The following is a 23,559-nucleotide window of genomic DNA, read 5'->3' as shown; positions in this document are numbered from 1 at the left end:
GTCACCATGCCCAGCCTTCCAATTTATCTTGAGTATCCTAGGTTCAACGTTCTATAAAAAACAGCCCCTTCACCTACACGATTCCTTCTCATTTGTGCCCCTAACTTTATAAAATGCAACAATCTTTCTGAATGTCTAAGAGTTCTCTCTTTATAGCATCAGGTCTTTATAGTAGAGATTGTAAAGTGGCTTTGATTAATCCATCATTTAAAATGTTGGAGTAATTCTCAACACTTAAAAATCGTTGAAAAATTGCAGACTCTAGTAGGATCCACATTTCAACTAATGGCTAAAATTTACCAGTAGTTGACACCTTTAGATATGCACTGTTCAGTTAGAAAGTTATGGCTTCATTCTAAAAGTATTGAGCATCTATTACTTGGGACACAGTTTTAGACCCTGGGGATATAGCAGTGACCAAAACTCATTGGGGAGTTTATACTCTAAGGGAAGTATAAACTCCCTTATACTTCCCTTAGAGGGGAGACGGGAAACATAATCATTACTACATGTTTTCTAAGAGGAATAGAAAATATGTGGGTGGGAAGGGTGCTTGTGCTTTTGCATTCAATTAAGCACCTGGCTGGATCCTACGGGAATTTGAGTTTATGACTCTTACTACTAACCGAATCGTCACACACTGCCATGTATGGTATGCACTGTCCCTATAAACTCTGAGCAAGTCGAAGGCAGGGAGTGTGCCTCTTTCGCTTTTGGATTCCCACGGCCCGGAAGTGTTTTTATGGAGGGGACATGATGGAAAGCGAGAAGTTAGGCGTACTTTGACCACGCTGTCCCGGGTGGTTATTCCGACTGGGTTTGGACTGGGCGCCGGGGAGGGTGCAACCCAGTAAGGGTTCAAGAGCAGTCAGGTCTTTCGCAGAATCTCAAAGCCACCTCCGAGCCTGCGGCTCCGTTTCCAGGGAAACAAGACCATAAGGTGAACGCATCGCGGATCCTTGTTGTCTAAACAAGGTTAATTACGAACTAAATTCGTAACAAGAAGGTGGCCTTCAGAGCCCGTCGTCCAACGCGAAAAAGCACGGGTGACCGCGCCCCCTGCCGCGCCGTCCCCGGCACTGCAGCTTCCGGGGTCGTCTAGTTCCAGGCCGGTCTACTTCCGGCTCCTTAGGTTCCCGGCTCCGTGGCCCGCCGGGGTCCTAGCGCTGGAAAGGTGGCCGTAGCGGCCGCCTGACCCCTACAAAAACCTGGGACGGAGACAGCGATAAAGGCGCTGGGAGGACGCCCGTGGTCGGAGGGATCTCGCCCCCGGAGAAGAGTTGGGGCAGGACCGCGGGGTTGAAGGGCAGATTCGGAGCCTGCCTGTCAGGCAGGAGCCGGGCAGGTGCGGTGGCGGAAGTGCGGGGACGGAGGCCGAAGCGGAGTGGTGTAGGAAGCCGCGGCCGTGGGTCACCTAGTGGGGTGCAGTTGCCGACTCAGAGCTGGACAGCAGCAACTAGGGCTCTGGCGCAGGCGAGATGCCTTTGTTCATCGCCAACCCCTTCGAGCAAGACGTGGGTGAGTGCTGTGCCTGGTCCTGGACTGCTGTGTGCCCGGCCCTGGACTGCTGCTGTTAGTCCAGCTAGCAAGTGGGCGGTAGCGACTCCGGGTACTGGGAAGCCAAGCGAAGGGAGAGGAGGGGCGGTGCCGCCCCCTGCTTCGATGTTGGGATTTTTCTAGGGGCAACCTCGGCGTGTCGCTAGCGGTCTGGGACGTGCTTCCTGCCGCCTGAGTTTGGGGTCCCTCAAAGGGCCGTTTTCCTCTCCAAGCGTAGGATTTGGAAAAAGCCTAGGGCTCGCTTCGAGGCAGGATTGGTTAAGTAACTGTGGAGTTGGTGATTGAAAACTTCCTGCTCGCTCTACAGCTGGTTACCTCCCTCTCTGCCCCATCGTGTTTTGAAGATGATGTAGCAGTGGAGACCCTGCTGTGTAGAGCAGCCCAACTAGACACCCCCATTGTATAGGAAGAACTTACTTTCCATTATTTATATTACTCATGCATTCAATCCCTGATAAGGCAGCTTCAAGATTTATTACAATTGTAAAGGTGTTGCTCTTCGTCCCCGGATTGCAGATTGCGGAGGTGCTAGATGTCCTGTTTTAGAGTATGAAAAGGAAATCTCAAGTCTCAAAACACTGCAGAACAAGTATTTTACTTGTTGCAGTCATAAGGCGCTGGTCTCTGACTATAGAATGAGAAAAACATGGATCAGATATACGAACTTATTTTGGAAATTTGAGTAACACTACAGCAAGCTGAGAAATACATATATGTATTGAGAGTCTGAGTCTCACTATGTTGCCCAGGTGGGACTAGAATTCCTCCTGCCTCAGCGTCCACCGCCGTTTCCCGAGTAGCTGGGACTACAGGTTTGTTTTTTCGGTTTTTAGTAGCAGTAAACAGAACCCTAGGTAGATTTTTTAGAACTTGGAATGGGGGGGGAAGGGGCGGGAGGGAAGCATAGCTGAACATTGCTGAAGTCACAAGAATACTGCACATCTTAGCAGTCACTTGTTTCACAGTTAACATTTGGTTATTAGGAGACTCCAGAAAGTGCCCTATTCTGGTATGTTGTATAATCCATAAGTCATTAAAAAAAATGTTTGAGTCAAATAATGTAGGTATGTAAATAGTTCAAATATGTATGTTCCTTATTTCATTCAACTTTTTTCTTGGCAGATGAATAGAGGTGACTGGTATAACTCTGGGAAACTTCACTCTGAGGCTCACTGTTTCCTTTTGAAACACCTCATTGCAGCGTTTTTGTTTGTTTGTTTGAATCATATTACCTTTGTGAGACCTGTACTTTTAAATAATTGCTGTTGTGGACACTTTGATTCTGTTCTAATGAAATAAAACAGAAGGTACAAAATAGAATTATACAAAGGATTTTAGAACTTAAAAACTGTGAACTCTTCTTCAAGGTACATTTTTCTTGGAAGCTGATTGTTTTCTGATAGAAAAGCTCTCTGGTAGAAGTAGGCAGACTTGCTCTGCCTGTTCTGTTCTAAACATTTCCCTGCTGGCTCCTGAGGCCCCAGCTTGGTTTAGTGCATCACAGTTTCGTCCCACCGTTGTAAAGGAGGCACTGCTGTTGAGACAAACAACAAAACAAAAACACTGTGTCTAGATTGTTTTATGGCCAGTGGCATAAGCCAGAGCGTCCAGTAGCTTAAGCATGACTGAATTCAGTACCCAAAAGACAGCTTAAGGGTGAAAGAATGAAATTGAGGCCCTCTTGAAACTTCTAGTCAAGAGAATGGAATTAGAAAACGTAGAATGAAATACTAGGGCTCCAATCGGACTTGCACATAATATCATAGAAGAAAAAATTGGACTTGCACATATATCATAGAAGAAAAAATCAGACTTGCACGTATATCATAGAAGGAAAATTATATATTGTGTTTTTCATGTCGTAAACCTTTTCATTGCAAATTGCTAAGACAAAGCAAGTCATTATTTGGCTTGAGATGTCTACAGGAATGTTACCTTACATTGTCATTGTCTTTTTCACTTGTTCTCCTTGATTCTGTCAGATTTTTATTACTTTTTTTTTTTTTTTTTTGGTCATTCCTTTGTTCGCTCTTCATTCAACAGACATACATTGTATAATTACTGTGTGTCAAGCATTGTGTTAATCTAGGGACACAAAATGAATAAATGGACTGTGAGTTCTGGCCTTCAAGGAAGTCTCAATTTAATAGAGGAAACATACAGACATAAGAATTGTAATATAGTGTGATAAATAGAGTGCTAGGAACATACAAGAAGCTTTACATTCTCTCGTTATTTAAGTCATAGTCCCTGAAGAAAAGACGAGGACCTTCAAATAGGATCTTTCTCTGTAAAGGTGCTAAAACTGTCCTCTCCCTCCCACCTTTTCTTTTTTTTCTTTTCTTATTTATTTATTTATTTATTTTTTGAGACAAATCTGTCTCCCAGGCTGGAGCGCTGTGGTGCGACAGCACACTGCAACACCCGCCTCCCTGGTTCAAGTGATTATCTTGCCTCAGCTTCCTGAGCAACTGGGACTATAGGTGCACACCACCACGCCCAGCTAATTTTTGTATTTTTAATAGAGATGGTGGGGGTTTCACCATGTTGGCCCCAGGCTGGTCTCCCAACTCCTCGCCTCAAGTGATCTGCCCACCTCAGTCTCCTAAAGTGCTGGGATTACTGGCATGAGCCACCACGCCCTGCCACCTTTCCCTCTTCTCTGATAGCACTTCTCCCAGCAGGAAGTAACCACCTCTTGCTAGTGTATGATATGGTCATTTTATGATTAAAGGCCTTTAAAGATTAATCTCTTTGGGTAGGTGAAGAGTGTCACTGGATGATGAGCAGTCTTTCTGACATTCATATGAGGAAGGAATCCTTTTCCCAGTCCCTGAGAAAATCTGCAGTGGGTCAGGGTGTCTTAGGAAGGCACTCATGAGTTGATGATGATATGTGACTTGTCAAATGGAAGCAGGCCAAAGGCTAGGAATTAGGGAACTCAGGCAAATTCCTATCTTTTCTTATAGTTCGAACCTACAATCCCTGAAGGATATGCTAGATTGGGTAGCATTAGAGCTCCGTAAACATATTATTGGAATTCCTCAAATCTAGATTTATTTTTTTGTTTTTTATTTAATAAGATTTCTTTAATGTATTCTGAGGGGAAAAAAGAAAATATCCTTCTATCCCACCTCTTCTCCCCAACTGGCACTCAAGTGTTGGGGGGGGGGTACAGGGATCTTGAGGCGGAGCCTGTTTGGAATATCCATTGTCATAGAATTCCAAGGGGAAAGTGAAACATGGGGGACAGGGCCACAGTGGTTGGTATTAACAGGGAAGATGCCATTTCCTTTTTCACTGGTTTCCAGGTCCTGACTTGTCTGTTCATCTCTGTTCTAAGCCTTAACTCCAGTTCTTGTTTGCACATCTTTTTCCCCTTACTCAAGCCAGGCAATCTTTCTTGCCAATTTTCTGCCTCTGTGCTGTTTACCATTCATTACTAAATGTTTGCTCTTTTCAACCTTGGTATCCACTTCCTTTAAAGATATACTTGTGTCCCACAAAGCTGAGCTCAAATTCTCTCTCTACAAAGCTCTGCTGACACAGCAGTTTGAATTGTGAACTTTTAAGAGGATACATTTCCAAGTGACATTTTAATGTGTGTTTTGCTGTGTTTTTGACTTTTCCTGTGTACCAGGAAGTAGCTTGGGACTTTCTCCAGTGAAATGCAGTCATGCAGTCCTTTTCTGCAGTGAAATTTTATAAGAAATCCCAATATAAAAATAGATACTGATAGCATAAGAATAATGCAAATTCATTTTAGACATTCAAATTTACAACATTTACTTAACTAGGCCTTTGTACAATGGGGTTGTTAGAATCTTTCTAAACAGTAAAACTAAAAAAAAAGTTTTTTGGTTTTGAATAAGAATGGTAGCCTTAACAGCCAATTTTTTTTCTAATATATTTTGTAGTTTTTTTAAACTATGAAATACTTTCAGCATAAAATGCAAAGTATAAACTCCCTTTCCTGCCAGGCAAGTATCTCAAGTGCTAATATTTTGATATACTTGATTCTTTTATTAAGAAAGGAACCTTCAAGATGCAGTTGAAATACTGTAGTACTTTTAGCAGCTACCTGATCCCATTCTTCCTCTGTTCTCGGAGGTAAACACTCTACAAATAGAAATTCTCTTTTATAGTATGTATACTGCGCTTAAAATTATACTACATATTGTTTGCATGTTTTTAAACTTCTTAAGAGTAGTGTCTTTTTGTCATTCCACAACTTTTGCATTTAGTGTTTTTTTTTTTTAAGATGATGTCTTGCTCTGTTACCCAGGCTGGGGTGCAGTGGTGTGATGTCAGCTAACTGCAAACTCCACCTCCCGGGTTCAAGTGATTCTTGTGCCTTACAGGTGCACACCACCAAGCCTGGCTAGTTTTGCTTTTTTTTTTTTTTTTTTTTTGGGTGACGGAGTTTTGCTCTTGTTGCCCAGGCTGGAGTGCAACAGCACGACCTTGGCTCACCACAACCTCTGCCACTTGGGTTCAAGCGTTTCTCCTGCCTCATCCTCCTGAGTAGTGGGATTCCATGCTAATTTTTTTTTTTTTTTTTTTTTTTTAAGACGGAGTTTTGCTCTTGTTGCCCAGGCTGGAGTGCAATGGCGCGATCTCGGCTCACCGCAACCTCCGCCTCCTGGGTTCGGGCAATTCTCCTGCCTCAGCCTCCTGAGGAGCTGGGATTACAGGCACGCGCCACTATGCCCAGCTAATTTTTTGTATTTTTAGTAGAGACGGGGTTTCACCATGTTGACCAGGATGGTCTCGATCTCTTGACCTCGTGATCCACCCGCCTCGGCCTCCCAAAGTGCTGGGATTACAGGCTTGAGCCACCGCGCCTGGCGCTAATTTTTATTTCTAGTAGAGACAGGGTTTCTCCATGCTGGTCAGGCTGGTCTCGAACTCCCACCCTCAGGTGATTCGCCCGCCTCAGCCTCCCGAAGTGCTAGGATTACAGGCGCGAGCCACTGCGCCTGGCCCTAGTTTTGCAGTTTTTAGTAGTGATTTTGGGGTTTTGCCATGTTGGCCAGGCTGACCTCAGGTGATCTGCCTGCCTCGACCTTCCCAAAGTGCTGGGATTACAGGCGTGAGCCACCATATCTGGTCCATTCAGCATTTCTTTGTGAGAGTTATTCATGTTGATGTTGTAGCTCTAAGTCATTAATTTTAATGGCTATGTGATATTCTACTGTATGATTATACATTATCTGTTGTCCTTTTGACGAACATGACTTTGTTTCTATTTTTTTGCACCTACAAACAGCTCCGTATTGAAAGTTTTTATCTATGTTTTCTTGTGTTAATGAATGTAAGGTTCTTTTTCTGTTTTTGTTTTCTGAGATAGAGTCTCATCCTGTCGCCCAGGCTGGAGTGCGATGGTATGATCTCGACTCACTGCACCCTCTGCCTCCCGGGTTCAAATGATTCTCCTGCCTCAGCCTCCTGAGTAACTAGGATTACAGGCACCCACCACCACGCCCAGCTAATTTTTTTTGTGTCTATTTTTAGTGGAGACGAAGTTTTACCATGTTGGTCAGGCTGGTTTCAAACTCCTGACCTCGTGCCTTGGCCTCCCAAAGTTCTGGGATTACAGGCATTAGCCACCATGCCCAGCTGAGTGCAAGATTCTTAAAGGTTGTTGTCTTGAAGGGGAATTCTTTAGTAGAAATGTTAGCTCTTGGCCAGGTGTGGTGGCTCACACCTGTAATCCCAGCACTTTGAGAGGCTGAGGTGGGCAGATTACCTGAGGGCAGGAGTTCTAGACCTGCCTGGCCAATGTGGTAAAACCTGTCTCTACCGAAAATGCAAAAATTAGCTGAGTGTGGTGGTGAACGCCTGTCATCCCAGCTACTTGGAAGGCTGAGGTAGAAGAATCACTTGAACCTGGTAGACAGAGATTGTGCCACTGCACTCTAGCCTGGGCGACAGAGTGAGACTCCATCTCAAAAAAAAAAAAGAAGTTAGCTCTTGCAAAGTTGCCCTTCCAAGTGTCTGTTGATTTCCCTCCTGTCAGCAGTGAAATTCCTGTTGTTCCACATCCTCACTAATGCTGAGCATTGTCAGATTTTCTAATTTTTTATTTTATTTTTTTTTTTTGAGACGGAGTTTCACTCATGTTACCCAGGCTGGAGTGCAATGGCGCGATCTCGGCTCACCGCAACCTCCGCCTCCTGGGTTCAGGCAATTCTCCTGCCTCAGCCTCCTGAGTAGCTGGGATTACAGGCACGCACCACCATGCCCAGCTAATTTTTTGTATTTTTAGTAGAGACGGGGTTTCACCATGTTGACCAGGATGGTCTCGATCTCTTGACCTTGTGATCCACCCGCCTCGGCCTCCCAAAGTGCTGGGATTACAGGCTTAAGCCACCGCGCCCGGCCTCGGATTTTCTAATTTATACCTATTTGATGGGTATGAAGTAAGACATTGTTTTCATTTCATTTTCAATTTCTACTTAATTGTCAGTGAAGATGAGCATCTTTTCTTTTCTTTTTTTTTTTTTTTTTGAGATGGAGTTTCACTCATGTTACCCAGGCTGGAGTGCAATGGCGCGATCTCGGCTCACCGCAACCTCCGCCTCCTGGGTTCAGGCAATTCTCCTGCCTCAGCCTCCTGAGTAGCTGGGATTATAGGCACGCACCACCATGCCCAGCTAATGTTTTGTATTTTTAGTAGAGACGGGCTTTCACCATGTTGACCAGGATGGTCTTGATCTCTTGACCTCGTGATCCACCCGCCTCGGCCTCCCAAAGTGCTGGGATTACAGGCTTGAGCCACCGCGCCCGGCCATGAGCATCTTTTCATATGTTTCTTCATCATTCTATTTTCTTTTTCTATAAATTGGCTGCTCATTACTTTTACTGTTCTGTTGGGTTACTTTTTAAAAATCGATGGCAGGGTGCAGTGGCTCACACCTATACTCCCAGCACTTTGGTGGATTGCGTGATCTCAGGAGTTTGAGATCAGCCTGGGCAACATGACGAAACACTGTCTCTACAAAAAATACAAAAATTAGCTGAGTATGGTGGCGTCCACCTGTAGTCCCAGCTACTTGGGAGATTGAGGTGGGAGGATGGCTTGAGCTGGGGAAGGGGAGGCTATACTGAGCCATGATTGCACCACTGTACTCCAGTGTGGGTGACAGAGCCAGATCCTGTCTCAAAAAAAAAAAAAAGGAAACCAAAAACCAAAACCTAAAAATAAAGTTGATTTTTAGAGTTCCAGATACATTTCCTACTGATCTTTTGTTGGGTATGTGTGTTACAAATCTATATGCTAGTTATTTTTGTTTCTGATGTCTTTTATTGTAAAGAAAATGTAAGTTTTAACTTAGTGATGTTAGTCATTCTCCTTTAATTTTATTTTTGTCTGGTGGCTCACACCTATAATAAAGGGAAGTCTTCTCTACCCTGAAGTTAGATATTTCATATGTTCTTCTGCACATTTTTTTAAAGTTTTGATTTTCACATTTAGGTCTTTAATCCACCAGGAATTAATTTTTGTATAACATCTGTGGAGGAATTTAGTTGGATAATTAGTTGACAATAGACATCACTCAATTGTCTAATTACTGTGGATTGAATTGTCTGTTCTTTTCCCTACTGTTTTCTAACACTTTCTCCATGTGTGTTTCCTTATGTAAGTCCTGGGTCTGTCCTTGCTTTTTTTTTTTTTTTTTTTTTTAAGGCAGAGTCTCACTCTGTTACTCACGCTGGAATGCAGTGGCATGATCTCCACTCACTGGAACCTCTGCCTTCGGGTTCAAGTGATTCTCCTGCCTCAGACTCCCAAGTAGCTGGGATTACAGGTGCACACTACCATGCCCGGCTAATTTTTGTATTTTTAGTAGAGACAGGGTTTCACCATGTTAGCTAGGCTGTTCTTGAACTCCTGACCTCAAGTAATCCACCCGCCTCAGCCTCCCAAAGTGTTGGGATTACAGGTGTGAGCCACTGAGCCTGGCCAGTCTGCCCTTTCTTTTCTCCTGTTCTCTCTATCCCGGCACTGATACCACATTCTAATGTCTGTGGCCTTTGTACATGATAGTGCAAATCCCTTGCCTTGTGTTTCTTTTTTTTTTTTTTTTAATTGTCTTAGTTATTTTGGGCATTTCAAATGGATTTTATGACAGATTGGTTAAAATTATTATACAAGGGAATTTCTTGTAGGTTTTTACAATTTAAGAGAAAAGATAATTTTATTTTTGTTTCACATCAGTTGATGATATTGATAGTTTAAAATATATTTTTATTTCTTAATAATAACATTTTATGATAAGCTTATGTATAATTTGAAAGTAAGTCAAGAAGAGAATGATTTTCTGCCGGTGAATATACAACACAATGTTATAGCAGTATAGTTAGGTGGATGTGTCTCTAGCATGGCTTTCTGTTTAAATAAAGGACCTCCAAGGTGTTGTGTGTTAAGAATAGGCGTTTTGGCCAGGTGCAGTGGCTCACACCTGTAATCCCAGCACTTTGGGAGGCTGAGGTGGGTGGATCACAAGGTCAGGAGTTCGAGACCAGTCTGACCAACATGGTGAAACCCCATCTCAAATAAATACAAAAATTAGCCGAGCGTGGTCACGCGCGCCTATAATCCAGCTACTTAGGAGGCTGAGTCAGGAAAATTGATTGAACCCAGGAGGTGGAGGTAGCAGTGACCAGAAATCACGCCACTGCACTCCAGCCTGGGCAATAGAGCAAGACTCTGTCTCAAAAGAAAAAAAAAACAGGCCTTGTATATAGGTATGTAGGGTAGGGTATCAAACTCTGGTTACTTAACAACTGATAGTTCTAACCATCCATTACCCAGGTATCAAAATGAAACTTGAGGATATATCATTTCTTTATCTCTTATTTTTTTTTTCCTCCTTGGTTGTCTTTTGTCCTTGACTCTGACCACTTTTCTTATCCTCCCCCTTCCTTGATTTTTCATTTTGTCTAAGTTACAAAGTTTTTATTTTACATTTTTTCTTTTTCTTTTTTTTTCTTTTTTTTTTGAGGTGGAGTCTTGCTCTGTCACCAGGCTGGAGTGCAGTGGTGCAATATTGCTCACTGTAGCCTCTGCCTCCCGGATTCAAACAATTCTCCTGCCTCAGCTTCCAGAGTAGCTGGGATTATAGGCGTCCACCACCATGCCTGGCTAATTTTTTTTGTGTATGTTTTTTTCTAGAGATGGGGTTTCACCATGTTGTCCAGGCTGGTCTTTTTTTTTTTTTTTTTTTTTGTGTGTGTGTGTAAAGATGGTTTCACCATGTTGGTCAGGCTAGTCTTGAACTCCCAACCTCAGGTGATCCGCCCTCCAAAGTGCTTGGATTACAGGCGTGACCCACCACGCCCGGCCAGGCTGGTCTTGAACTACTGACCTCAAGTGATTCACCTGCCTCAGCCTCCCCAAGTGCTGGGATTACAGGAGTGAGCCACCATGCCTGGCCTTAGTTACAAAGTTTTAAAAAGTGTTTTTGCTTACAGTCTTTTTCCTGTTATAAAAATATCAGCCAACTGGCAATATTTATCAAACACCATGGGAGAATAATATTTCCTGAGGCATTTTGGTATTGTTGAAACACCCTTTTCCCTCATCCTTTCTTTTTTAGGGTTCAGTTTCTCATTGACTTATTGGCATCTGCTGTCATTTTTGGTGTAATAAGTGTTGCTTCTAGCTTTTAGACTGCCTTTAGCATTATTTTATTAATGGGTTGGTGGCTGCTATGCTTAAAGGACAAGCACCTCTCTGTCCCTGTAGCACCTTGTGGAACGTTTGCAGTTCTTAACCATGAAGACCTGTTATGGCGGCCTCTGTTCCATTCAAGGAGGCCTTTCTTTAGTTCCTCCAGTTAAGGAATGTTGAAAATGAAGTATCTTGTGAAGTAGTTCCTGTTCTTACTGACTTTTAATGCAAGCTCAGAACTGTGTTTAATTTCATATTTTAAAAAAGCACAAAGAGAAGTGATGAAGGATTTAAAAATTTCCCTTAGGTACAGCCTGCCTCATGTTTGGTATAATTTTTCAAGGATAGCATTTGGATGAAAAATTTGTTCTTCAGTGAAATTTTTATTGTATCTAAAAACTCGCAAACTATTTTCTTGGTCAGTAAACATTCCCTTAGTAAGCACGTGCTTATTTTCATTTGCAATATGAGAATTGTAGTGAGTCAGAATTTTACTTCTCATTTGTACTAAAAAGGAGTTTTTTTATTCTTGTCTAGAGCAGCAGCTTTTACTTTCATTTGTCATGAGATGAATTATCTTAACCTTCTCTTCTAAAAAAAGATCTGCTTAAAGAAATCTAGCATGTGCAGTGGTTTTGGTTCATCCACAGTAGTACTAAGTCCTTGAGGTGGAGGGTTGAAGGGGAAGAACTTTTTTTATTTTTAAACATTAATGCCTTATTAGGTTCTGTTAAGTTACCTGATAGTGAATAAATGTTTGTATTTAATGTGGAGATTGAACCTAAGAAGGTCATTTGTGACAGATATCTGACAATGGCCATTGTAGGCTGAAAATTATTGACAATCTGAAGTGGCCATCTGCTTATAGATGTTAAGAATAGGCCTTGTATGTATGTATGTAGGGTGGGATATCAAACACAAATATATTTATACTTGACAACTATTAGTTCTAACCATCTATCACCCAGATATCAAAGTAAAACTTAAGGATAAATCATTTCTTTATCTCTTGTTATTTTTTTCTTCTTGCTTGTCTTCTGTCCCTGAATCTGACCACTTCTCTTCCTCCTCTGTCTTGATTTTTCATTTTGTCATATTATTCCAATTTTATGTCAGAAATTTATCAGTACATGGTAGTGTAGTTTTAAATGTTTTAGACATTTCTAGTGGGTATCTCATTGTGGGGTGTTTTGTTTGTTTGCGTGTTTGAGACAGAGTCTTGCTCGTCGTCCAGGCTGGAATGCAATGGCACAATCTATACTTACTGCAACCTCCACCTCCTGGGTTCAAGTGATTCTCCTGCCTCCCAAGTAGCTGGGAATACAGATATGTACCACCATGCCCGGCTAATTTTTGTATTTTCAGTAGAGACAGGATTTTGCCATTTTGGCCAGGCTGGTCTCCAGCTCCTGGCCTCATGTGATCTACCTGCCTTGGCCCCCAAAGTGCTGTAGTTACAGACATGAACCACCAACTGGCCAGCCCTCATTGTAGTTTTAATATGCATTTACCTGATGACTCTTGATGTTGTGCACCTTTAAATACATTTATTTGCTAAATGAATATTCTCTTTTTCAAAGTACTACTTAAGTATTTTGTCCATCTTTTCACTTAATTTTCACAATGCTTTTTTTAAGCACAGCAGCTATTTTAATCTCCATTTGACAAATGACAACATAGATTCGGGTTTGAGTCAGGGCAGAGGTGAACTACTCCAAAGCTTACAAGCTAGTAAGAAAGCTTCAGAGCTGGATGTAGACAAGGCAGGTCCTCTTAATTTAATTGGTGATGTGTATCCCACCCCTGAAGCCCGACAGTACTTCACAGGTGCATACAGAGTGTGCATAATGGTTTTCTTGGTCTGCAGAGGTAATGTAATCATCTACTTGGCTTACTTGCTTTTGATTCTCCATCTGTAACTTTTTGGCATGTTAGTGGCTACCTTGGAGACTCATTTTTCCTTTATTCCAGCCATCAGAAAATGTCTGGCACATCATGCTTCCTGATAGGCTTATTACAATGGAAATTGTCACATATATGGTTCTGCCCTGTCTCCTGACTAAGGGTGTATGTAAATGAGTGTGCTCATTTTGTGGTGTTGGGGAGGACATCGTTCTCATCTAACAGGATTACAGAGGGTGTTTTGGAAATATCTCCTAAGAAAGTGAACTTGCAGGAAAATAAAGGCTTGCCCCAGGACTGTTGCCTTTTTAATAGATGGTTCAAAATATTAAAATACAGTAAAAGGTACCTTTTATGTGTTTTCCCCCTTCTTTTCCTTCTGTCTCCCCTATGTGCTCAACCCCTTTAACTCCTCCTAGTTCCCCCAAAAATGCTGGTGGTGACATGAGAAATGAATAGAATGGCAATGACTGATCTGTATTCCACCAGAGGAAGCAGCTCTTAAATATATTGTATTATTATATGGTTTAGTAAATGGAGTTAATCATGACAGTCTGCCTGATCCTTTGCTTGTAAACAAGAGTTGAATTTCCATGTTTCCTATTCAGTGTGTTTAAGATATTTATACAGAGGGAAACAGAAAAACTGTTAATTTGGCAATTTTGAACAAAAATTGCACTAAAAGGCAGTTTAATATAGTGGTTTGAACTTGGAGCACACATTCTGAGCCAGAGGGCACAGATTGAAACCTCTATTTTATTGCATACTAGCCGTATAACCTTGTGCTAGTTATTTAATAATTTTCTGGGCTGGGCATGGTGGCTCATGCCTATAGTCCCAGCACTTTGGGAGGCTGAAGTGGGCAGATCACCTGAGATCAGGAGTTTGAGACCAGCCTGACCAACATTTTTAGTAGAAACCTTGTCTCTACTAAAAATACAAAAGTTAGCCGGGCATGGTGGTGTGTGCCTGTAGTCCCAGCTACTCGGGGGGCTGAGGTGGGAGAATCGCTTGAACCTGGGAGGTGGAGGTTGCAGTGAGCCGAGATCACACCACTGTACTCCAACCTGGGTGACAGAGTGAGACTCTGTCTCAAATAATAATAATTTTCTGTATCTCAGTTTCCCCATTTATACATATTTTTATTTATTTATTTTACAGACAAGCTCTCACCCTGTTGCCCAGGCTGGAGTACAGTGGCACAATCATAGCTCACTGTAAACTCAAACTCCTGGGCTCACAGAGTCCTCCTGCCTCAGCCTTCTGAGTAGATGGAACTACAGGTACACATCACTATACCAGATTAATTTTTTATTTTATTTATTTATTTATTTTAGAGATGGGATCTTGCTCTGTTGCCCCAGCTGGTCTTGAACTCCTGGCCTCTCAAGTGATCCTCCTGGCTTGGCCTCCCAAAGTGCTGGGATTACAGGTGTGGGCCACTGGGCCCAGCCCTCACTTATGGGAATCCTTCATTTGCTTGAGGAACAAGGGATTTAGCATATGTAAAATGCTCAGGAGTTATTGCTTAATTCCTATCTTTGTTTTTCATTAAATTGTTATATCTGTCACTCAGTACTCAGAGCTATAAGTAGGTTTTCATTTTAGAAGGTATGCAGATGTATTTTAAAGAAGGATGTATATTGCTGCTTTCCCAGAATAAAGATTTGCATCAATAAATGTTAACCCAAACAGAACGTTAAATGCGGAAGAAAATTAAGTGAGAAAATGTATGTTAAACCCAGGTTTAACTATAGAATGCTAAATAGGGTCAATTGTCATTTAAGGCAGAGAAGGAGAAGAAATATTTAGTCAGGTTGAGGTATTGGGCATTTAAATATTTTAATCTAAATTTTACTACACAAGAATTGCGTAATCTAGAAACCTAACAAGTATATATAATGATTTAATAGTCTAAGTATACACAATTTATTTATAAAATAGAAAAAAATAGCTTTTCTACATTTTTGAATAATTTAGTTTTTTAATGATTAGTCCAAAGAAAGAATGTTTCTGTCTTTAGAAAAGCTATCAATTGGTTTCCTGGAGTGTGTAATTAATTCTATTCGTTTACTTGTTTTTCATTTTCTAGTTTTTTTCTTTTTCTTTTTTTTTTTTAGAAATAAGAGTTTCACCCTGTCACTCAGGGTGTGGGTGGAGTATAATGGCTTGATCATAGCTCACTGCAGCTTTGAACTCCTGGGCACAAGGAATCTTCCCATCCCAACCTCTCGAGTAGCGGGGGCTACAGGTGTGCACCACCATGCCTGATTTGTTTCTGCTTAAAAAAAAATGTGTGTGTCTATATATATATTTATATATAGACACACACACAGATATACACACACACATAAATATACAGACATATATATACACACACATATATAAAATTATTTCTATACCAAGAAAAACTAGCTAAAAATATATATATAAGAAAAGTATATATATGTGTGTATGTATATATAAAAATATATATTTAAAAATATATATATATTTTTTGGCTAGTTTTTCTTGGTTCTTATACTGCAATTTTAAGGTATAGAAATAATTGAGCTTTCTTTCTCCTATTAATAAAAAGCAAATTTTTTTTTCTAAGATTGCTGTGATCAGAATGTGTCCCCCAAAATTGGTGTGTTGGAAACAGTCTCCAGTGCAGCAGTGTTGGGGGATGGAGCCTTTTGGGAAGTGTTTAGGTCATGAGAGTACCCCCTTCATGAATGGATTCATGCTTTCATGCTACTATAAAAAGGCCTTACAAGAGTGATTTCACTCTCCCTTGCCCTTCTACCTTCTGCCATGTAAGAACACAGTAAGAAAGCCCTGAATAAATGCTAGTGCTTTGATCTTGGACTTCCCAGCCTTCAGAACTGTAAGAAATAAATTTCTGTTCTTTATCAACTACCCAGTTTCAGGTATTCTGTTATAGCAGTGTAACACAAAGTTCTAAGAATTGCTTTAGTCATATCCAAAAATATTGATGTGTAGTATCTTAATCATAATACATTTTTATGTTGCCTTCTGTTATACTCTATCCACATTTTTCTGATTGTTAGTTTCCACGTGATTGGGTATTACAAGTTTTTTTTTTTTTTATTGAGACAGAGTATCACTCTGTTGCCCAGGCTGGAGTGCAGTGGTGCTATCTTGCTCACTGCAACCTCCACATCCTGGATTAAAGTGATTCTTCTGCTTCAGCCTCCTAAATAGCTGGGATTACATGCATGCACCACCATGCCCAGCTAATTTTTTGTATTTTTGGTAGAAATGGAGTTTCGTCATGTTGGCCAGGCTGGTCTTGAACTCCTGGCCTCAAGTGATCCACCCTCCTTGGCCTCCGAAACTGCTGGGATTACAGGCGTGAGCCACCTCGCCCAGCCTATTACAGGTGTTTTAATAAAAATCCACTGTATTCAGGGAAAATGCTGTGTATATTGTCCTAGATTCTTTCCAGTTTTTAGTAGTTTCATACACATTTGAAGAAAGATGTAAACTTTGCTTTAATGTACAAATAGTCCTTAGTTCCAATATGTGCGAATTTAATTACTGTGGTCTATTGTTTGATTGATTGATTCATTGATTCATTGATTCATTGATTCATTCACTGAGACAGGGTCTTGCTCTCTTGCCTATGTGGGAGCACAGTGGCATGATCACAGCTCACTGCAACCTCAGTCTCCCGAGCTCAAGCAGTCCTCCCACCTCAGCCTTCTGTGAGTTGCTTGGGCCACGGGCACGTGCCACCATACTTGGCCAATTATTTGATTTTTTTTTGTAGAAATGGGGTCTCACTAGGTTGCCTAAGCTGGTCTCAAACTCCTAGGCTCAAGCACTCTTCCCACCTCAGCATCCCAAAGTGTTGGGATTACAGGTGTGAGCCACCGTGCTTGGCCTAATTACCATGGTTTAGTTCAATAGCACTAATCCCTAACAAGTTATGCAGTACCTTTGGTATAGAACTCAGCTTAACTGGCCTGAATTTTGAACTACAGAACTGTGAGCTAATAATAGGTGGTGGTCTCAATGTTAATTTTGGGGTGATTTGTTACATAGCAAGTTTAAAAAACAAATATAGTGAGACTCTGTTTAGTTATTTTCCAATCATCCTTTCTCTCTATTCAACTTTTATTGACCTGTTTTCATTTTCAGTAACTTTATTTCTACTGTTTTCTATCTGCTTTTACGTTCATTTAATGATTTAATGATTTTTTTTTTTTTTTTTGAGACAGTCTTGCTCTGTCGCCCAGGCTAGAGTGCAGTGACATGATCTCAGCTCACTACAATGTCCACTGCCCTGGGTCAAGCGATTCTCCTGCCTCAGCCTCCCAAGTAGCTGGGATCACAGGCACCTGCCACCTCACCCGGCTAATTTTTTGTATCTTCTATTAGAGATGGGGTTTCACCATCTTGGCCAGGCTAGTCTTGAACTCCTGACCTCATGTTCCACCCGCCTAGGCCTCTCAAAGTGCTGGGATTACAGGCATGAGCCACCTCACCTGGCCCATTTAATTAATTTTTTAGTTAGGATATTGTACTTTTCAGTTCAGACATTCCATTTTTATAGTTTTCATTTCTCTGTTGAGCATTCACCAATCTTTGCATTCTTGAAAATATATATAATAATGGCTCTAAAGTTCTTTTGCTAAATCTAACATTTGTGTTATGCAAACATCTGTTTTTATTGACTTATCTTGATTTTGGGACATTTGTTTGCTTATTTAGTATTTTTTTTTTATAATGATGGACGTTGTGATTATTCTTTGTAGGGAGGCTAGATTACATTGCCTTCCTGTAAATGGTGTTAAGTTTTGTTCTGTCAGGTTGTAATAGTATTGGGGGGATCTTTTCGGTTTTGAGAGGTTTGGTTTTGTCTTTTGTGAGGGAGGCTTATTTTGACTTTGAACTAAATTCTAGAGAGCTTTTCCTCCTGAGGTGTGGCCTTTTCAGGGTTTCAGCTAAATGCGTGAAGTGTTTTATTGCTTTGTTTGGGCAGTGTTAATTAGCCTGCTTGGGCTGCCATAACAAAATACCATAGACTAGGTAGCTTACACAACAGAAATTTATTTTCTCACAGTTCTGGAGCCTGGCAGTCCAAAATCAAAGTGCCAGCAGAGTTGCTCTCTGGTGAGAGCTCGCCTCTTGGGTTATATACAGCCTTCTTCTTGCTGTGTCCTCATAGGGCTTTCCCTTGGTGTGTGTACACAGAGATTGCTAGCTCTCTGGTGTATCTTCTTAAAAGGATGCATGTTCTCACTCATAGGTGGATGTTGAACAGTGAGAACACATGGGCACAGGGAGGGGAGCACTACACACTGGGGTTTGTTGGGGGGAAATAGGGGAAGGACAGCGGAGGATGGGGAGTTGGGGAGAGATAGCATGGGGAGAAATACCAGATATAGGTGAAGGGGAGGAAGGCAGCACATCACACTGTCATGTGTGTACCTATGCAACAATCTTGCATGTTCTTCACATGTACCCCCAAACCTAAAATGCAATTAAAAAAAAAAAAAGGACACTAATTTTATTGGATTAGGGTCCCACCCTTTTGGCTTCATTTAACCATAATTACTTCCTTAGAGGCTTCATCTGCCAGTACAGCCACACTGGGGATTATGGCTTTAACATAAAAACTTTGGGAGAAACACAAACACTCCATGCATAATAGGGGGGATGACTCCCAGTGCTGCTTGACCTTTCAGCCCATAGCAGGTAATCTCTGCTAGATTCTACAGAGACTCCCCTCGAGTGTGTTTGTGTAGCCCAGCCCTTGACCAAGGGCCTCTGGAGGTTAATCACTGTGCTTAAAAGCCTAGTTTCTGTCTCTCAGCTGTTCTGCTTGGGTTAGTCTTCCTTGTGCTGGACAGGAAAGTATTCCAAGGCAGAAAGCTGAGGCCATTGTGAGGCTCACTACATATTTCCTTTCCCTCAGAGATCTGGGACCTGCTCTGCCTGCTATTCATTTCCTGAAAACAGTTGCCTCATCGATTTTGGCCTGTTTTCTAGTTGTTTTTGGTAGGATCACAAGTCTGGTACCAGATATTCTATCATGTTTGGAAGCAGAAGACTAGTCATGAGTTTTTATGTGCAAACATAATAGGAGGAGCTTTAAAGATTTCTTGCAGACATTCTTGTTTTATGTAGTTAATTTTTTTTTTATAACCGATAGAGCCTATTTTATTAAAAGTTTTATGGGTAGAGCTAGATTCTTTTTAAAGCTGTACTTTGAACATAATGACTGTAAGGGGGGAGCCTTTTTGTTCCTTGTAGGTAGGTATTGATGGAATGATTCTTCATCATATTGTTAGAATCTTTCTAAGCTATTTCACTTTGTATTTGAGGCTGTCTATATACAGTAATCAAAGCCTGGTGATGAAATGTTATGACTTACACCCACCAAATGCTGGTGATTTAGCATTTAGGCCCCAGGAGGGCTCTTTTAACTTTCTCCCTCTCTATACATTTGACACAGAATAATGTGATAAAGGGCCCCAACATTGGGCAAAGTGACATGCTATAAAAGAATGGTTTCTTAATTATAATATTTAAAATTTTCCAGGGGTTTAAAATACTCCTAAGTACATAATTTAAATGTTATTTAGTTCACTTGAAAAACGAAGTCCTTTTTGGCAGGCCATTATGAAGTCTTCAGATTTTATGCTTTTTAAAAAGAGTAATTGTGAGTCCTATATTTGTAGAGACTAAACTATGCTTGATAGAGTATTCAAATTAGGAATTTTCCATTTTCTATGGAAATTAAATGAAACAATAGTCTAATTAGATATTTTAGTATATGTGCTGCCGAAGCAAGCACTCTAATTAGATATTTTAAAAATTGTTGGGAGGCTTTTCCAGGCATCAGAAAGGCTCCATATTTAATGTATTACATGACCAGAATTGGGAAAATATCGTGAAAAGTTGAGTTCTAGTTGGACTAGGTAGGTATTACATGGTGTAAAATCAGACTTACCTGATTATGTGTGTGTCTTTTTACTGATACACGTGCATACTCATATAATTTGATAATTGATGACGCTGGCTTCTCAGATCAGTGAGGAAAGGATACATTCTTATGGTGAAACTGACAAAAAATTTGTAAAAATATTTTTCTGTTTCTGCCTCACACCATGTGTGAGGTTCCACATATACTAAATGAAGTTCTAAATACAGTAAAGACTTCTGTGTAAAAGGGGAATAATATGCAGAAGAAAATGTGGGTGAATATTTAATCTTCTGGTAGTTCAAACAGTATGCTAAATAACACTATAAAAAGAAAAATGGGGCCAGGTGCAGTGGCTCATGCTCGTAATCCCGGCACTTTGGAGCCTGAGGTAGGCGGATCACAAGGTCAGGAGATCAAGACCGTCCTGGCCAACCTGGTGAAACCGTGTCTCTACTAAAAATACAAAAATTAGCTGGGCATGCTGGCATACACCTCTAGTCCTAGCTACTCAGGAGGCTGAGGCAGGATAATCGCTTGAACCTGGTAGGTGGAGGCTACAGTGAGCCGAGATCGAGTTACTGTACTGCAGCCTGGTGACAGAGCAAGACTCCATCTCAAAAAAGAAAAAAAGAAAAATGGTAGATTCTTTTATAGCAAAAACTGCATAATAAGCAAATAGGAAAGATCAGCATGAAGCTGTAATATATGTGATTTGCTTTTCAGACTCAGTATATAAAGTTAGTCATCTATCTGTCTAAGAAGCTCTTGAAGCACTGCCTTCCCCACTTACCCTGTCTCCTTGTTGAGACTCCCAAATGTGGAATTACTCCTCTTCAGTAAATAAGAGAACTGGAACTTCATAAGCTCACTAGTGCTGTTACCTTTTGTTGCCATGAGGTGTTGCTATTGAAGTTCGATCCTATGTAGCCCCTTGAATATTTGTCTGCTCAGCAGTGAAGCTTTGGTTGGTCCAGAGCTTTGCTCAGGTTAGCCAAACCACGTCCATAGATGGGCATCAGAGTTAAAGCCCTTTTAACTTTGAGCTTTGTACTCAAAAGCTCTACTGTTATTTCCCACCTTACACATTGTATGTACCAGGCTAATGGGATATGGAAGAGCAACCAGCATCATTCATTCACTTATGAAACAAATATTTATCAAGCACCTACTTTGTGCCCTACGTACTGTTGATGTACTAAAAATAATAATGGTGAACCAAACAAAAATTCATGCCATGATGGTTACATTCATTCTGGGGGTGCGATGTGGTGAAAGGTGCTGGCAAAGACAGATGCTAAACAAAAAATGCTGTGAAATATCTTCAGAAAGTACTATGTACAAAATCCTACCCTCCTACTTATTTTATATTTTTAGTCTTTGTGGGGCACCAATATGAATGATACCAATGAGTGTAACAAAAAAGACAGACTGAGTACTTGATGGATTTACAACAGTTTGCTGTTAACTTCTCTGTAGCTTGTTTTGGGACTTTGTGGCCACTCTGTATATAATGGTACATTATGCAGCTGTTAGAAATACTGGTATAGCTCTATATTTATGAACATGGACAGATGTTTATGAGTAGAAATGCATGTTAAGAAATGATACATTTAGTGTAATCATAATATTAGTGATAAATATTTTTTCTCTACCCCTAAGGTTTCCTTTGTGAGAAGGGAGTTCCATTAGTGTCACCCTGAGCCTGCCGTTTTGTTTTGTTTTGTTTTATAGAGACAGGGAATCACTCTGTCATCTATGCTGGAGTGTAGTGATGTGATCTTGTCTCACTGCAGCCTCCACCTCCTAGACACAAGCCATCCTCCTACCTCAGCTTCCCAAGTAGCTGGGACCACAGGCGTGTACTACCAGGCCCAACTAACTTTTTTGTACTTTTTGTAGAGACAGGGTTTTACCATGTTGCCCAGGCTGGTCTTGAACTCCTGGGCTCAAGTGATCTGCTTGTCTTGGCCTACCAAGTCCTGGGATGTGTATGCCACCACACCTGGCTTGCCTTGGCTTTTTTATTCATGTAATCTCTGGTGTGATGACATCTGATCGGTAAGTTTGAGAGTTACTGGCCTTACTTATGTCATTTCATATAGGACTAGCTAGTCTTTCCACCACACTGAGTGATTTTTCATTTACTTCTCCATGGAATAAGTTATACAGAGGCTTACCCCTACAGGGAGAAGCCTTTCCCTCTCTAGTGCGAAGGCATGCCCACTTCTGGGGTTTACTATTAGCAAGTTCATTTGGCCAGTATACCTAAAGCTTTTTTAAATAACAGAAGTGTTATTTTATTCCCTGTTTTGTTTATCATCTTGTTCATAACTTAGCCAAGGAAGAAGTTTTCTGTTTTTGGGTGCTGCCTTTGTATACCTTATACCATTTTATTTAATTTTGCATTGACTTTCATTATTTTTGCATATATGTGTGTGTATATATTTATGTGTGTGTACATATGTGTGTGTTTATATATAAAGTCTGGAAAGATATGCATCATAATTTTAAAAGGGATTAGAAAAAGGATTGGTAGAATTAGGAGGTTTTTCCTTGTCTGTACTTCTGAATAATGGAATTTATTAGATATTTAATTAAGAAATAGTTAAGCATTTTAAGCCTCTAAAAAATATATAGTCTGCAGTCTTGCTCTGACTTTCCAAAGCAATAGTCTTTTTTGCATGAGGGAAGAAGGTGAAAACCTGAGTATGTTTTACCTGCATAGTTTGGTGCCTGGTTCTAGAACTTCAGTAGGCAAAAATACATTACTCTTCTAAAATCCCTGGTTTGTCATTACATCACATGTCAAAGCAATTGCTTTCCATCCATGAGTATTAGGCAATTTGCCTGGCTTTTTAAAGCGAGTTCTAGCATTCAACTGAGGTTAACTGCATTGGTGTGTTTCACTTTACTCACGAAGTATAGTTGTTTGCTAAGCCTGTTCCATTTTTTTGGCTTCTTTTGATTATTTCTTGCTATTAAAAAAAGAAGAAATTACTCTGGATTCCTACCATTTTTCCTGATTATCAGTGTGATATTACCTGTCATTTACATATATGTGTGTGTATAAATATATATATATATTATATATATGCTTTGCTACATAGGTTATTCTATATTTGAAATTATAGGATATATGTAATAAAAGAGGAAAAGACATAAAATGATACAGTGTTTCTAAAATGGTAATTTTTATATCTCCACCTCTCTATACTAGCAGAAAAAAATTGTATTCCTTGATACTGGAATTTTGTCAAAGTTAATAAAGTAAAAATGCTCCATAACTAAATCATCATATTCCCATCATGGTTTTTAATAGTTCACTTTAATTTTATTTTATTTCTCACAATGCAGGCTAATTACTTGTCAGTTTTTACTTTGAATCATATGTTTTAGACCACAAAAATATAGTGAAAATAAAATATTTTCTGGATACATACTGTACAACTTAATAAACCTTTCTAAATATAATGAAGCTCCTGTACAC

At 40.5% G+C, this 23,559-nt stretch overlaps 1 protein-coding gene across 1 annotated transcript in view; it reads left to right on the top strand.

Moving 5' to 3' along the window:
- Positions 1-1,135: 1,135 nt before the first annotated feature.
- The window catches only part of STAM2 (signal transducing adaptor molecule 2), a 55,762-nt gene continuing 33,338 nt past the window's right edge, over positions 1,136-23,559 (top strand). The window contains exon 1 of the mRNA XM_032286418.1: positions 1,136-1,518. Coding sequence (XP_032142309.1) covers positions 1,479-1,518 — 40 coding nt within the window. The 5' untranslated portion in view covers positions 1,136-1,478. The remainder of the gene's footprint in view (positions 1,519-23,559) is intronic.

This window comes from Sapajus apella, unplaced genomic scaffold (genome assembly GCF_009761245.1).
Source record: "Sapajus apella isolate SASKATOON/1434 unplaced genomic scaffold, GSC_monkey_1.0 scaffold18, whole genome shotgun sequence".
Taxonomy (NCBI): Eukaryota; Metazoa; Chordata; class Mammalia; order Primates; family Cebidae; genus Sapajus; species Sapajus apella.
The sequence above is the reverse complement of the archived record's forward strand: the minus strand, read 5'-3'. Positions and strand labels throughout refer to the sequence as shown.